Source organism: Narcine bancroftii, chromosome 8 (genome assembly GCF_036971445.1).
Source record: "Narcine bancroftii isolate sNarBan1 chromosome 8, sNarBan1.hap1, whole genome shotgun sequence".
Taxonomy (NCBI): Eukaryota; Metazoa; Chordata; class Chondrichthyes; order Torpediniformes; family Narcinidae; genus Narcine; species Narcine bancroftii.
In genome coordinates this window covers 174,283,579-174,300,524 of record NC_091476.1, presented here as the reverse complement: position 1 = coordinate 174,300,524, position 16,946 = coordinate 174,283,579, and the positions used below count along the sequence as shown (strand labels likewise).

General features: G+C 47.9%; 1 protein-coding gene across 2 annotated transcripts in view; it reads right to left on the bottom strand.

The window, feature by feature from the left end:
- The window catches only part of oscp1b (organic solute carrier partner 1b), a 38,633-nt gene extending 24,506 nt beyond the window's left edge, over positions 1–14,127 (bottom strand). Inside the window, exon 1 of one of the 2 annotated variants that reach the window (XM_069895898.1) lies at positions 13,955–14,127. In XM_069895898.1, coding sequence (XP_069751999.1) covers positions 13,955–14,066 — 112 coding nt within the window. In that variant the 5' untranslated portion in view covers positions 14,067–14,127. Of the gene's footprint in view, positions 1–1,769; positions 1,860–13,954 lie in introns of those variants that run through there. The other variant, XM_069895899.1, reaches the window with a different exon arrangement.
- Between the last annotated feature and the right edge of the window lie 2,819 nt (positions 14,128–16,946).

The window sequence follows — 16,946 nt, the reverse complement described above, 5'->3', positions numbered from 1 at the left end:
ATGAGGTGAAGAAAAAAATAAAAGGCCAAGGTCTGGTATTTATTTTACACAATGGTGTTAAAAATGGCACTATAATCAATGAACAGCAGTTTTACATGCATTCTTGTTATACATATGCTTTAGGGCTGTACTTAAGCCAGGGAAATAGCATCTAGGTCAGCCTGTGGAAATTAAAGTGGGTCGACGGGAGCAAGGATCCATGGACAGCATCTTGAAACACTTCATAAATATGGATACTGCAGCCAATGGCCTGTAGTTATTTAACCCCGTTAATGTTTTTCTTTGGTACCATAATGACCATGGCATTTTTAAAGTAAGTGGGTACTTCTGCCTGTAGTAGGGAGACCAAGATATATGTGACTACTCCTGCCACCTAGTCTGCACAGGCTCAAAAAAATGTCCAAGGACCTACCCCCAATTCTCTCAGAAAGACCTATTCGATGCCTGTGGCAGCAACAGTGGGTGCAGGTATACCCAATGTGCCACGAGCTTGCTGGCCTCTTGTTCAAAGCAAGTATAGGATGTATTAATTCATCAGGGTGGGATACGCTGTTGCATGTTATTGTATCCAACTTGGCTTTATAGACAGTGATAACATGCATGCCCTGCCACCGTTGTTTGGTGTTTATAGGATTATCTCAGATTCAAGTTTGGACTGGTACGTCTACTTGCAGAGGTCATACCTGGATTTCTTGTAAAGGGCTGGATCACCTGTGTTGAAAGCCTCAGACCTCACCTTCAGTAGTGAGTGGACCTTGCACTTCAGCCAATGACTCCAGTTAGAGAACGCACAGATCATTCTTTTTGGCACACAGTCCTTCCCATACTTGCTGATGAAGTTAGTGACAACAGTGATACATTTGCTGAGGTTGAGCTATTCCTACAATTTTTTAGGCTATGTTGGATTTGTTCAAATGACAACATACTTCACAGTGCTATTTTCAAGCTGTTTTTCTTAACCATGGCTTCCCCTCCAATGACTCCAGTTAGAGAACGCACAGATCATTCTTTTTGGCACACAGTCCTTCCCATACTTGCTGATGAAGTTAGTGACAACAGTGATACATTTGCTGAGGTTGAGCTATTCCTACAATTTTTTAGGCTATGTTGGATTTGTTCAAATGACAACATACTTCACAGTGCTATTTTCAAGCTGTTTTTCTTAACCATGGCTTCCCCTCTATCAGACTTTACAGGGATCTCAACCACATCTGTTCTATTTCTTGCAGTTCTGTTGTCACTCCCTCTCCCAGACAGAGTATGGATATGTCCTCAATAACAATCTCCATGTTCAATAGATCAACCTGCACAATTTCTACCACCTTCTATGAAATGCACCACCAGACACATCACCTCCTCCATTCCCTTTACATTATTTTGAAGGGACAGCTATCTCTCAATTTCTTGGCTCTCATTACCACCAATACCCTTGCTTTGCTAAAGCAAAACTACTTCCCTTCTTACACAAATTCTTAAGTTGTAATTCTTTATTTCAGAATAGTGGTAAAATCCATTCTACAAACGGTTATCCCCCTGAAGGAAGGCACGAGTGGAATAAAGAGGAGCACAAACTGCAGGTGTCAAAATATTTCAGGCATCTTTAGCATTTTTGCTAGGTACAAAGAGCTTCAGCCCTTAGTATTTCATCATTGCAAACTGCATTCTTTAACAGTGGACAAAATAATAATTTAAAAAGTAGTTGGGGAGAGATAATTAGAGGTGAAGAGAGCTGGTGATAGTAAAAAGTGTTTAGAACCATTGTTTCTCACCTTAATCTCTGGTGAGACTGCCTCCTCATCTTTCCATTTACTGTTTCAGTGAACACACCAAAATGCTGGAGGAACTAACTCAGCCAGTCTTTTCAGCATCTATAAGAGACAAAGATATATTGCCAACATTTCAGGCCTGAGCCCTTTGTCAAGGTGGGGGGGGGGGGGGGGGGGGAAAATCAGAAAAGGCAGAAGCAAGAAACATCAGAAAGTCTCAGAATTCAAACGGGGAGGAATCAGACCAACAAATGGTGTAAATTGGATGTGATCAGGGATGAGGTAGAATTTATCATGTCTGTGTGAAATATGACAGGGAATGGAGTGATGACAGAGAGAAGAGGGTTGGGGGGTGGTTTAAATGAAAGCCAGAGAAGTCGATATTAATGCCATCCAGTTGGAGGGTGCCCAGTTGGAAGATGAGGTCTTGTTCCTCCAATTTATGGGTGACCTCAGCCTGGCAGTACATGAGACCATGGACAGACATTTGGCAAGGGAATGGGATGGAGAATTGAAATGGGTGGCCACTGGCAGATCCACGCTATTGTGTCAGACAGAACAGAGGTACTTGACAAAGCCATCTCCCAGTCTGCATCCAGTCTCTCTGATGTAGAGGAGACCACAAGAGGATCACCGGTTGCAGTAGATGATCCCTGAAAATTCACAAGTGAAACGTTGCTTCACTTGGACGGACTGTTTTGGGCCTGAATGGTGCTGAGGGAGGAAGTATGGGTGCAAGTGAAACATCTCCTGTGATCACAGGGGTAGGTCCCAAAAGGACGATTGGTGGGAAGGGAAAGGTGGACAAGGGAGTCACAGAGGGAGAGGTCCAGGCAGATGGAGGAGAGGGGAGTAAATATCTAGTGGTGGGATCATGTAATAGGTGGCAAAAAAGGCTAGAGGAGGATGTGCCGGATGCGGAGGCTGGCGTGGTAGGTGAGGACGAGGAATCCTGTCCTCATTGCATGTGATGATGGAGGGGGCCAAGCAAATGTGTGTGTAATGGAGGATATGCAGGTGAATGCCAAGTTGATGTGGTGGAGGGAAAGTCCCTTTTATTTGAAGATGGAGGACATCTCTGAGGATCTGGCATGAAAGTCCTCATCTGGGTGTAGATGCGACAGAGAAATTGAGAAAATGGAATGGAATCCTTACAGGGGACAGGGTGGGAAGAGCTGTAGGTAATATAGCTGTGGAAGTTTGTGGGTTCATAGAAGATGTCTGTTGAGAGTTTTTCTCGAGATGGAGACAGAGATCAAGTGAAGGGAGAATGTTGCTCAAGATGAACCAAGTGAATTTGAGATTGGGGTGGAAATTGAAGGCAAGGTTGGATGAAGCCAATGAGTTCATCGAAGGTACATGCGGCAGCATCAAAGTAGTCATCGATGACTTGGAGGAAGAGTTGAGGGGCCTTGCCTGTGTTGGCTTGTAGCATGGATTGCTCCATGTAGCCAACAAAAAGGCAGGCATAGATGGGACCCACACAGGTACCCATGGCTACCCCTTAAACTGGAGAAAGTGCAATGAGTCAAAAGATAAATTGAGGGAGAGGACAAGTTCTGCCAGCCAGAGGAGGGTGATGGTGGTGGAGGGGGACTGGTTGGTTCTATTGTCCAGAAAGAAACAAAGGGCTTTGAGGCTCCAGTATGGGGGATGGAGATGTATAGGGATTGTTTATCTATGGTAAGTCTAAGACAATCGAGCTCAGGGATCTGGAAATTGTTGAAGTGATGGAGGGTGCATGAAGTATCCTAGATATAGGTGGAGAGGGACTGGACTGGGAGGACAAAACAGAGTCAAGGTAAGTGAAAACCAATCTGGTGAGGCAGGAGCACATGGACACGATGGGTCTGTCGGGACAATTGGGTTCGTGGATCTTGGGTAGGAGGTAGAGATGGGTGATACAGGGTTGGAAAATAATATGGTTGGAGGCCATGTCAAGGAGGTGACTGGAGTGATGAGTTCAGAGATGGTGAATGATAAGTTCATGAGTTTTGGTGGGGTTCTGTTGGAGGAATGAGTAAGAGGTGTCTGAGAATTGTCATCTGGCTTCAGCCACAAAGGTCAGTGTGCAGACCACAACAGTGTCATCCTTGACTGCAGTAGGAGGTGAGATTGGAATGAGTGAGGGGAGTAGAGAAGTCAATACAGTTGATGTCATGGAAGCAGTTGGAAATATAAAGGTCCAGAACAGATAGAAGACTGAAATGAAGTGTCCCGGAGGAGGAAGACATTTTAAAACGAGAGAAGGGTTTTGTAGTGGGGGTGGAAAGTTGTGGTTGTAGAAGTAAGCAAGGAGATGGAGCTGACGAAAGAAGAGTTCAACATCGTGGGCTGCAAATAACTAATTAAGGTATGGGCGTAGGTGGGGTGGGGGGAGGGAGGTGATACCTCCACTGAGGACCGCGTATTCAGTCTCTGAAAGGGGAAAGAATGAGGGGATGGTGAAGACCAGGCAGGGGTTATGGGGTGGAGAGTGGATAAACATTTTCCATAAACCCATCAACTCTCACAATAACACCTCTTCCACCCTGTCCCCTGTAAGGATTCCATTCCATCAATTCCTCCATCTCCATCGCATCTGCACCCAGGATGAGGACTTCCATGCCAGATCATTAGAAATGTCCACCTTCTTCAAACAATGTGGCTTTCCCTCTACCACCACCAATTCAGCACTCACCTGTATATCCTTCATTAGCCATACATCTGGCCTGGCTCCTCTGCCCTCATATGCAATAAGGATAGGATTCCTCATTCTCACCTCCAACACAAGATCCTCTCCCATTCCCAAAACCTACTATATGATCCCATCATTAGACACATATTTACCTCTCCTCCTCCCTTCCGTAATTCCCTAATCCACTCCTCCTCCCCACCAATCGTCCCCTTGGAACCTACCCCTGTGACCGCAGGAGATGCTCCACTTGCGCCCTCACTTCCTCCCACAGCACCATTCAGGGTCCCAAACAGTCCTTCCAAGTGAAGCATCATTTCACTTGTGAATCTGCAGGGGTCATCTACTGCATCTCATGCTCTCTCTGTGGACTCCTCTACATCGGAGAAATGATGCAGCCTGGGAAGCTGTTTTGTTGAGCACTTCCATTCTGTCCACTGCAATAATGTGGCTCTCCCAAAGGCCGCCCAGTCCCTTGTGGGCATGTCTGTCCATAGTCTCATATTCTGCCAGACTGAGACCACCCGGAAATTGGAGGAACAACATCATTTGACTGGGCACCCTCCAAACGGAGGGCATTAATATCGATTTCTCAGAGGCGGTAACTTAAAAAAAGCAGCCTCTCTCCTCAAAGACCCCCACCACCCAGGCCATACCCTCTTCACTCTGCTACCATCAGGGAACAGGTACAGGAGCCTAAAGACGAGCACTCAGCTGCACAAGGACAGCTTCTTCCCCGCTGCCATCAGATTCCTGAATCAATGAACCACAGACTCTGCCTTCCCTTTCATGCAGTATTATTATTTTTAAAGTAATGTCATAACATAACATAACAATTTACAGCACGGAAACAGGCCATTAGGCCCTTCTAGTCCGCACCGAACCAAACACCCCTCTCTAGTCCCACCTCCCTGCACAATGCCCATAACCCTCCATCTTCTTCTCATCCATAGACCTGTCCAACCTTTTCTTAAATAATACAATTGACTCCGCCGCCACTATTTCTCCCGGAAGATCATAAGATCATAAGATGGTTTAGAATACATTTTTCGACTACGATGACGCTGCTGCAAAACACCGAATTTCAAGAGTTGTTCATGACAATAAATCTTAATATTGATTCTAGCTTTCATTAACTTCTTCCTTCCTTCCCCCTCCCTCATCCCCCCCTCCTCCTCTCCCCTCGGTGGTCTCTCCTTTCACACAGTCATGATGAATTCTACCTCCTCTTTGATCATATCCAATTAACACCTGTTGGTCTGGATTCCTCACCCATTGTTTGAATTCTGAGATTTTCTGATATATCCTCTTCTGCCTTTTCTGAATTTTTCTTGAAGAAGGGCTCAGGCCCAAAACATTGGCAATATATCTTTGTCTCCTATAGATTCTGAAGAGACCAGCTGAGTTCCTCCATCATTTCAATGTGTTTACAGTAATCACAGCATCTGCAGCCTATCATGTTTCATTCTTTACAGTTTTAGTTTAAGGGACCTAAATCCCTCTTAATTACTCCAGGCAACATCGCAGTTATTTGTGTTGTGGTAAATTTGTGCCCCTCTTGGTTCTAAAGTTGTACTTCCAACAATAGGATAGGAACAATGTCTTATTTTAGAGTTCCATTTCAAGTCGTTTATTGTCATCTGAGTGCGCAGTTATGAGGTACAACCTGACAAAATAGCATTCTCTGGACCTCGGTGCAAAAACAGTCAAACAACAGTGACAGGAGTGCTTGTCCCAAACACAATCTTGGTTAATCTGTCAGTACTCAACTCTTCTGTTACAGTAATTCCCCACTGTGGTGATCCTTGGTATTGCCTGCTTGTATGTAGAATGTAGTTGCTCACCGCTAGCTGGTATGGAGGACTGGCGCTGTAGGCTGACATTGCTTGCATAGAAGTGTTCCTGTCCACTGCTCTCAGCTCAGATTGGGACAAGCCTTGTAGATGGCTAAAACTGCCATTTTCTTGCTAATATTTGCATAACTCCTGTCCTGGGAGTTATTGACTGAGGTTCAATTTTATTAGTAAGGTTAATTTGAGAAAACTTCAAAAGCAGTGCCCAATGCCCAGTGCCCAGAGTCAGGGATGAAGACAATGGAGCAGTCGGAGGAGCACAGGCTCACTGACCGAAGGTTCAACAACTGCTTCCGCTTCCTCCTCTGGAGACTGCAATACCATTGCACGTTCAAGCCCCATAGCCAGTGCAGCCTCCCACACCGCTGGGACAGATGCCTGGGCTCAGACCTCAACCTCTGGTAAGAATGGAGCAAATTTTGAAATCAGACTGACTTGAGCTCGACCCACAAGCCCCAGAGGCCGCAACATTCTGAGCATTGGCTGCGGTACCTGGAAGCATTTTTAATGTGGCTGGGATAGTGGATGACGAGCAGAAGCTACTAAGACTTCTGTCCCAGATAGGCACCAAAGCCTTAATACTGATAAGAGATTTATTCAGCTGTTATCACTCCTCTGAGAGAAAAAAATGTGGGCCAGCAGAATGAAGTGCATGCCAGACACTTGCTGGCTACATGCAAGCAGCACCCGGGGGAGTCAATGACTTCATCCTGACTCTTCGTGACCTGGGGAGGGCATACTTAAGGAGAGTGGAGTCTGATGAAGAAATTGTTGACATACTGGTCCTGGACTCATTGGTCTCTGGAGTGAAATCAATTATATGAGACAGTGGCTGCTGGAGTCAGGCAAGCTGGATTTAAATCAAGCTATAAGAATCACCAAGTCTCTTGACCTTGCATTTAGAAGGGGGTGGGGGGAAATATCTACTCCTCTGAACCAGTTGCTGAATCATGGCCGTGCCCTCCCACTCCACTCGATACTCTACTGAACTGCCCAAATGGCCTGACTCAAGACTCGGCCATTGGCCCTGTTGTGGCTGCGGCTCCACAAAATCAACTGAAATGCTACTTCTGCGGACAAGCTGAGTATCCGACATCCCGATGCACTGCTTGAGAGGCTGTGTGTGTTAAATGCGGAAAGAAGGGTCGCTTCGGAAAGATCTGTAGAGGGCTTTCTAAAAGGGCCGAAACTGCTGTTATCTCAAGGGAAGAGTGGGAACTGCCATCAATCTCTTCTGCCTGCTTATCTCAAAATCTCCAGCCGGCTCAAAATCTAATTGGAAGGCACCCTCTGGAGACAAGCGACATGAAAAACAGGATGATGCTACACTGACAACTCTGGCCGTGCTGGAACTAAATTAGGCAAGTAGCCATGATTTAACATGTTCCATGCTGAATATAGAAGTAAATAGACACCCTATGAACCACATGTTCCACAGTGGAAGTACTGAGAGTTTTATCCATCCTCGTGTGGTTGCCCTCTGTGCTCTCGAAGTCCAAAACACTGACCACAAAATTTGCCTAGCCTCTTGCTCCCACACAACAGAGGTACATAGCTACTGTCTTCCTGACCTGTTGATTAAGGGCACTGAATACAAGGATTTCCGATTACTCGTCTTACCCAATCTCTGTGGCCCTGTGCTCTTGACACTGATTTCCAGTGTCAGGTCGAAAGCTTACAATGGACCTCATCCTCCTCTGGTAGTCGGACAACGCTCCTGCAACCTCTTGACACTGAGAGTGCCCCGTCACGACTATTCACCAATCTCGCTCCCGTTTGCAGACTCATCGCTACTTTGCTGTTGACAGGTCAAATTAGAAGTACCACGGCTACGACAGGAAGGTGTTACTGAACCGAGCACCAGCCCCTGGTGTGCTCAAGTCATAGTAGTAAATGAAACAAGGAACAAAGAATTGGATGGTATCAATTACAGACAAACTATTAACAAATTCACTCAATTGGATACTTATCCCTTACCAAGAATAAATGACATGGTGAACAAAATAGGCCACTACAAGGTTTCCTCCACCATAGTCCTGAAATCTGCCTATCACCAGCTGCCCATTCATGAAAATGACCGTATTTATACGGCTTTCAAAGCTGATGGTAGGTTGTATCAATTCCTCCGTGTCACTTACGGGTGTCTGTATTCCAGAGACAAATGGACTGCATAGTGGTGACAATATCCCAATCGCCACCTATCCCCACTAAGATAATGTCGCAATATGCAGTCACAACTTATAGGACCACAACGCTAACCTTGACAAATTTCTCAATTTGCCTAAAACCAACAATGAACAAAGTGCAATTTCCGTGCAACTAAATTGTCCATCCTGGGCTATGGGGTCGAAAATGGTGTGATCAGCCCAGATCCTGACCGGTTGCACCCTCTCATGTAACTACCGAACTACAACTCATAAAGCCCTTAAAAGATGTCTGGGATTTTTCTCCTACTATGCCCAGTGGGTACCTCGCTACGCTGACAAAGCCCAACCTCTTATCAAAATGTCCTCTTTCCCCCTCTCAGAACAAGCTCTTGCTGCTTTCACTAATATCAAGCAAGACATTGTCAGATCCTCCATGTACGCTTATGACGAATCTAAGCCATTCCAAGTGGAAAGTGATGCCTCAGATTTTGCCCTGGCTGCTACCTTAAATCAAGCAGACAGACCCTTTGCTTCTTCCCCCGCACCCTGCAGGGCCCTGAAATACGACACTCTTCAGTTGAAAAAGAGGCTCAGGTAATTGTCAAAGCAAGATCGTGTTCTATGGCGAGCTCTCCACTGGCCACCGAGACAGAGGTGCACCAAAGAAGAGGTACAAGGACTGCTTAAAGAAATCTCTTGGTGCCTGCCACATTGACCACCGCCAGTGGGCTGATATCGTCTCCAACCGCGCATCTTGGCGCCTCACAGTTCGGCGGGCAGCAACCTCCTTTGAAGAAGACCGCAGAGCCCACCTCACTGACAAAAGGCAAAGGAGGAAAAATTCAACACCCAACCCCAACCCACCAATTTTCCCTTGCAACTGCTCCAACCGTGCCTGCCTGTCCCGCATTGGACTCGTCAGTCACCAACGAGCATGCAGCAGACGTGGACTTTACCCCTCCATAAATCTTCGTCCGCGAAGCCAAGCCAAAGAAGAAAGAAGAAGATGATTCACCCTAGTCACTGACCAACGATTATGTTCAACAACCAGGCTTGTAGCAAAATTAAAAACAGCAAAATATTCTGCTGAAAGTTGGAACTATCCACCTTCAACTACGACATTCTGTACCGCCCAGGCAAACTCAATGAACCCTCTGACACCCTATCCAGAGGGACTTGTGTCTCTGTAAATTTCACTCAATTCCAAACATTATACAATCAATTCTGCCACCCTGGGATAACAAGGGTCTACCACTTTGTAAAAATCACACAATCTCCCTTACTCTATTGATGAGGTTCACGAGGTCACTCACAATTGCCAAATCTACAGAGTGAAAACCACAGTTTTAACGACCACCATGTACCAACCTCATCAAATCCTCTTGTCCCTTCAAACGCCTCAGTATCGACTTCAAAGGGCCCCTACCTTCCACCAACACAATACAACCTCAAGCATCATGTGAGACCCCGCAGATCAGATCCATTGGTCAAACGAATTCAACTCCTTCATTTTCCAGATGGGAAGGAGGACTCAGTGCCTGTTCAATACCTCGCACCAGCTGGGGCATCTGAGTCTACACCTCCACCACTCAGCCCACCCACACAAGTACCGCATGGTAACCAACCACCTAATTCTTGTGGCCATGGGAATGAACCCACTGAGGGGCTCTTCATCCCGCCACATCCATTTTCTTCCACAAGAATTTAGTCTTAGTCTTGTTACCAGTCTGTCACAGCTCACTTTCGTGTTTTTTTAAAAAAGGAGGGGTGAGTGTGGTAATCCTTGGTATTGCACGTAAGTAGAATGTCATTGGTGGTATTGAGGACCAGCGCTAGAGGCTGACCAGGGGGGAAGTAGCCCCATTGCTTGCATATTAAGTCTTCCTGTCCACTGCTCTCAACTCAGATTGGGACTAGCCTAGGAGAAGGCCAACGTTGCTATGTTCTTGCTAATAAAAGCCGATGCTATTCGCTTAACTCTTGTCTTTTGAGTTATTGACTGTGGTTCACCCACAACCCTCAATTTCCTGATCTTTCAATGTTTTGAGTACCCCCAATAATGTAATGTTCACAAATATCTGGGATAGAGAAATCCAATCTACCCACTTCAGGTTTAAATGGCCAAACCATTACCTTGTAACTACATGCCTTGTTACAGATGTTCCTTCAGGTTAAAACTAAATCAACATCTTATTGAAATATGCAAGATGCCAGGGGATTGATCAACCTTTATTTTTTAATTAAATTTATAAACTTCAAAAAATATAGATCCAACTTAGTCAAGATAGGACAACACTCTCATCCCAGGAATTAGCCTAGCACAGTAGTTCTCAACATTTTTCTTTCCACTCACATACCACTTTAAGCCTTAAGCAATCCCTTACTAATCACAGAGTACCTATGGCATAGGGATGAGTGGAAAGAAAAAGGTTGAGAACCACATCTACAATATGTACATTCCTAATTTACTTCCCAAAAGATCAATTTGATTCATGCCATGCTCAAAAAGGCAACTCTTAAAGACAAGCATTATGCAGTTCACTGGCAAGTGCCAGTACCAGCATTTTGGCCAGTGGAGTTTCATTCAATTTTCATGGAATTCATATATGACCTTGATGGTATCCATTTTCTTTAAATGTCAGGTTTGGAGGAAAGGCAGAAAGAAATTGACAGTGAATATATTTAAAAAATTCCAACTGTTCCAAACTAAAAATATAGATTTCAGACTTTTGTGAACTATTTTGATGTCACTATTATCCACAAGCCCCAAGGGGTAGAAATTGTAAATCGCATTATAGAAAGTGGAGGCCACATTCAAAAATGAACTTACAGTATTAGTGGATTTCCTATGTGAAGATCATTAGGCATATTATGCTGACACTTTACTAACCTATGATATTGGGGCTTGGTGAGGAAGTTTTTTTCAATCAGTTGTTATAGAACAAATGGGAGGAAGGAAAAGAATTGGGTCCATGTTTTAAAAAGTTAACCGAGAATGGGGTGTAGAGGCAGAAATGCAGGTATTTATCCTGGCTTATTAAGATGATGGGAGAGTGCTACATATGATTACAACTTATCAGATTGGAGCATGGGAGGTAGTTCACTGTGGATCTAGCCAGGAAATGGTAAAATATGTTGGGACTTTAAAGAATGATTATAGAGGCAAGGAGGCTTTTTTCTGTTTAGACAATGTGAGGAGTGAACCAGAGGAAATGGGTCAAGGGTTAAGTGTTTAAAGGGAACATTAAGGGCAATGTCTTTACACAGAGAGCAGAGAGTGTGAGGAACCAACTGCAATGATGAGCACAGGCTCAAATTCAATGTTTAAGTATCAGTATCGAGATGGGAAGTATGGAAGGCTATGGACCAGGTTCAGGTCAATAGAGCCAGATGGAATAAAAGTTCAGTACAGACTAGATGGACCTGTTTAAATGTTGTAGTGATCTATGGTAATTGAGGACAACCCAGGGATTTGGGATAATGGAGAGGACTCATTGGTCAGATAATGTCCAGTGGCTCGTCTTGGGTGACAGAGCACTTGGGTGACACTGTATACTCAGGATCCTGATCATTCTCATCCGCGATGCCAGAGTCCCTCACCGCTTGCTTCTGGCGCCCCACCCCCGGTGCCCTCACCTCTTCCCCAGGAACCCCACCATCCACTTCTGCTATCTCGAGCCCTTACCCCCACTAACCTTCACCCCCATCATTCACCTACCTCCACCTCCAACCCTCGATCCCACTCCTTCACCCTCCCCATCACCCCTCCCTCCCCTCCCCATCCCCCTCCCTCCCCTCCCCACCCCCTCTCCCCCCCACCCCCCCTCCCCCCTACCCCCTCCCCCCCCACCCCCTCCCCCCCTCCCCCCCACCCCCTCTCCCCCTCCCCTCTCCCTCTCCCCCTCCCCCCCACCCCCCCCACCCCTCTCCCCCTCCCCCCCACCCCCCCCTCCCCCCACCTCTCCCTCCCCTCCCCCCCACCCACCTCTCCCCCTCCCCCCCACCCCCTTCCCCCCCCACCCCCCTCTCCCCCCACCCCCCTCTCCCCCTCCCCCTCTCCCCCTCCCCCCTCTCCCCCTGCCCCCTCTCCCCCTGCCCCCTCTCCCCCTGCCCCCTCTCCCCCCCACCCCCCCTGCCCCCTCTCCCCCCACCCCCCCTGCCCCCTCTCCCCCCCACCCCCCCTGCCCCCTCTCCCCCCCACCCCCCCTGCCCCCTCTCCCCCCACCTCTCCCCTCTCCCCCCACCTCTCCCCCTCCCCCCCTGCCCCCCACCCCCCTGCCCCCCACCCCCCTGCCCCCCACCCCCCCTGCCCCCCACCCCCCCTGCCCCCCACCCCCCCTGCCCCCCACCCACCTCTCCCCCTCCCCCCCCACCCACCTCTCCCCCTCCCCCCCCACCCACCTCTCCCCCTCCCCCCCACCCACCTCTCCCCTCCCCCCCACCCACCTCTCCCCCTCCCCCCCCACCCACCTCTCCCCCTCCCCCCCACCCACCTCTCCCCCTCCCCCCCACCCACCTCTCCCCCTCCCCCCCACCCACCTCTCCCCCTCCCCCCCCACCTCTCCCCCTCCCCCCCACCCACCTCTCCCCCTCCCCCCCACCCACCTCTCCCCCCCCCACCCATCTCTCCCCCTCCCCCCCCACCCACCTCTCCCCCTCTCCCCCCCACCCACCTCTCCCCCTCCCCACCTCTCCCCCTCCCCCCCCACCTCTCCCCCTCCCCCCCCCACCTCTCCCCCTCCCCCCCCCACCCACCTCTCCCCCTCCCCCCCCACCCACCTCTCCCCCTCCCCCCCACCCACCTCTCCCCCTCCCCCCCCACCCACCTCTCCCCCTCCCCCCCCACCCACCTCTCCCCCTCTCCCCCCCACCCACCTCTCCCCCTCTCCCCCCCACCCACCTCTCCCCCTCCCCCCCCACCCATCTCTCCCCCCACCCACCTCTCCCCCTACCCCCCCACCCACCTCTCCCCCTCCCCCCCCACCCACCTCTCCCCCTCCCCCCCCACCCATCTCTCCCCCTCCCCCCCCCACCTCTCCCCCTCCCCCCCCCACCCACCTCTCCCCCTCCCCCCCCACCCACCTCTCCCCCTCCCCCCCACCCACCTCTCCCCCTCCCCCCCCACCCACCTCTCCCCCTCCCCCCCACCCACCTCTCCCCCTCTCCCCCCCACCCATCTCTCCCCCTCTCCCCCCCACCCACCTCTCCCCCTCCCCCCCCACCCATCTCTCCCCCCACCCACCTCTCCCCCTCCCCCCCCACCCACCTCTCCCCCCCCACCCACCTCTCCCCCTCCCCCCCCACCCACCTCTCCCCCTCCCCCCCCACCCATCTCTCCCCCTCCCCCCCCACCCATCTCTCCCCCCACCCACCTCTCCCCCTCTCCCCCCACCCACCTCTCCCCCTCTCCCCCCACCCACCTCTCCCCCTCCCCCCCTACCGCCTCCCTCACCTCCACCCATCCCCCCCCCCCCCCCCCCCCCCCCCCGGGACTCCGGCCCTGATCACCCGCACCTTTCCTGGCCTTGTCACTCGGGATGTTCTGGGCCCGGAGCCGCTGGTCCAGGATATAGAGCATCTCCCCGCCCAGGTTGATGAAGAGTAGGGGCAGCGTTCGCAGCGACATGTCGACCCAGGCCTCGGCCTCGGCTCAGCGCCGCCCCGTCCGCCCGTTGCCAGGACAACGACGCGACCAACCAACCAATCAGCAGCCCCGTCACTCTCGGGTCCGATTAAAGCCATGACCCCAAGAGATGGGCGGGCAGATGAACACAGATGATGTTTATTTTGCCAATAACGTTTATATTTCGTGACGGACACTTAAAAGGGGGAGGGGGGGGGGAAGAGGCTCCTCTTTTCTATTTCCTCCAGTCAGTAAACTTTCCACAATGCATCTTTGCAGGGTGAATCGAGCCTTCAAGCACACGCTGAACCTCCACGCCTTCTTTGCGAAGAACACGAGTGCCTCCTTCTCGAAATGAGGTGTTTTCAAGCTGCCGTGTAAAATGGGGTGAACTGGGCAATTTGCCTGGTTGGCTCTGTGCTGAGGTGTAATTCCACCACCAGGCCACCAGGGGGCATCCCGGTGACCTTGTCTATAAAGCAGTCCAGAGCTACAGTCTCGCCTTCCAGGTTGGGCTTGCAGAGAGACAAGGCCTCTTAGTGGACATATTAGTTGATTAAATTATACTCGCACTGCTGGTGTGGTTATTGTCAGGACAAGCACCCCAGTCACGTGGCGGCTTGAAAGGATCCGACCCGGCAGCGTGCTCCTAGTCAACTGGGTCCCTGCCCTACCTTGGAGGTGGTCAGGGAACCCAGTTCAACTTACCTTGGTGAGGTGGGCGTGCCACGTCATGATGTGGGGTTGGACTGATAATCCGTGCTCTCCTCGAAAAAGTGGTGAAAAAAAATGACAAAACAAGAATATAAAAGTGACAGAAAATAGAAGAAGGAACTCTCTGAAGATGCATAGAAGACCTTAACAATGCCACCAAAGAAGGATAAAGGCCTTACTGCAGTACAAGAAACCGAACAAGAAAAGGAAGAGGGGCCGACTTTAAGAAAGGATCCTGGAGCTGTCTGCGAGGTAGTCTCCAGAGAGGCCAGAAGCTGGGGAGACCTTGATCATCAGGTCTCCCCCTCGGGTGAAGAAATGACTCTGCGTGACGAGCTGCGCGTGCGCAGAGGACAAAAAAGGGAGAAAATTTTTTAAAAAGATTCCAGACACCCACAGCTCCAGTGATCAAGAAGAAGACCTGGAAAAGCAAAGAAAAGAACAAGAACAACCTACAATCAAGAAAAAAAGTAGAAAAGGTGCAGAAGCTTCTTTATTTTCTGGTGAATTAAAGCAAATGTTTGATTGTTTTGGACAATCCATGGAGGTGTTAACTGCAACAAGTGAACACTAGATTGAAATAGTGGATGAAAAAATTAAAGGAAATGAGTTTGAGATTCAAAGTATTAAAGATCAAATGAAGAAAGTGCAAGCAGAGGCAGGTGCTAAGCATAATCAGTTAATGCAAAATATAGACATTTTGGAAATTTTTAGTAGACGGAATAGTATGAAAATTGTTGGACTTAAAGAAGGGGACGAGGGTCAAGACTTGAAAAAAATGTTTGCAACAATGGATTCCGGAATCTTTGGTCAGGCTGTATTTCAAGGAGATTTGGAGATAGAACCAGCCCATAGGGATTGAGATCTAAACCTAAACCTCAACTTGACCAAAGGTCTTGTTCAATACTTGTCAGATTCCTTGGATATGAAGTAAGAGAGAAGATATCAGAGGCTAGCAGCAAAACAAGCTAAAGAAAGACAATCACCTTTGATTTATAATGGAAATAAGATTTTCTTTTATCCAGATATAAGTTTTGATTTGTTGAAAAAGAGAAAAGAGTGTAATCTGGTTAAAGATGTATTGTGGGGAAAAAAAGGCTATGCCTTTGTTTTGAGATACCCAGCTGTTTTAAATGAATTTGTCCCAGGAGGGAGGAATAGATTTTTTACTGAGCCTAATAAAGCAAAAGTATATGTTGATTCATTGCCATTTAAAGATCTGCAGATAGTTTTGTGGATACTTGAATTTATTATATAACTGAGAGGTTTTGCTTTAACTGAAAATACATCGAGTTTCGAGAGAGTGTAAAGGGAGAGGAAGGTTTAACCTATATTGTGCGTGATCTAATATACTTTATAAGATTAATGGATTAAAAGGTCCATAAATAAAATTATAGTTAGTGATGGTATGATATTTCAAGTGAGTTAGTGGGGAATGTGATGCTGACTTGTGATGGGCACTAAGGTGACTTGTTTTGTATCCTGTTCAGATCAGGATAATAGAGATGCCTTAACATCATACGCCTCTGGGGTTTTCTTTTCTTTTTTTGGTTCTTAGCCTGGACTGTTATATACACAAAATACTATATAGGGAGGGTTGGGTTGGATGGGGAGATGGAGGTGAATGCTGGATGAATATAGGTTTTAATTTTGATGTCTAATGGCAGGGAAATTTTCATTTATTAGTATTAATATTAATGGAATTCAGAATCCGATAAAGAGAAAAAGGTTATTGAACTATATGAAAAAAATTAAAGTAGATGTGGCTTTTATACAAGAAACTCATTTAATGGAAATGGGACATATGAAATTAAAGAGAGATTGGGTAGGAGGGGTATTCTCTTCATTTAATTCTAAAACTAATGGAGTAGCAATATTAATAAATAAAAGTTTGCCAATTGAAATATTGGACAAAATGATTGATAAAATGGGGAGGTATGTGATGATAAATTGTAAAATATATTCTGAATATTTGACCTTGATGAACATATATGCGTTGAATGTAGATGATCTGAATTGTACAATTCTTAATGAGGCTTGAATTTTGTTTGTGGTTTATGCTCCATTTGTTGAAGATATAGATTTCGTTGTAGATGTGTTTTTATTATTTGGATATCTGAATTTTAACGTAATGATTGGGGATATTTAAATGTGGTATTGGATAATTAT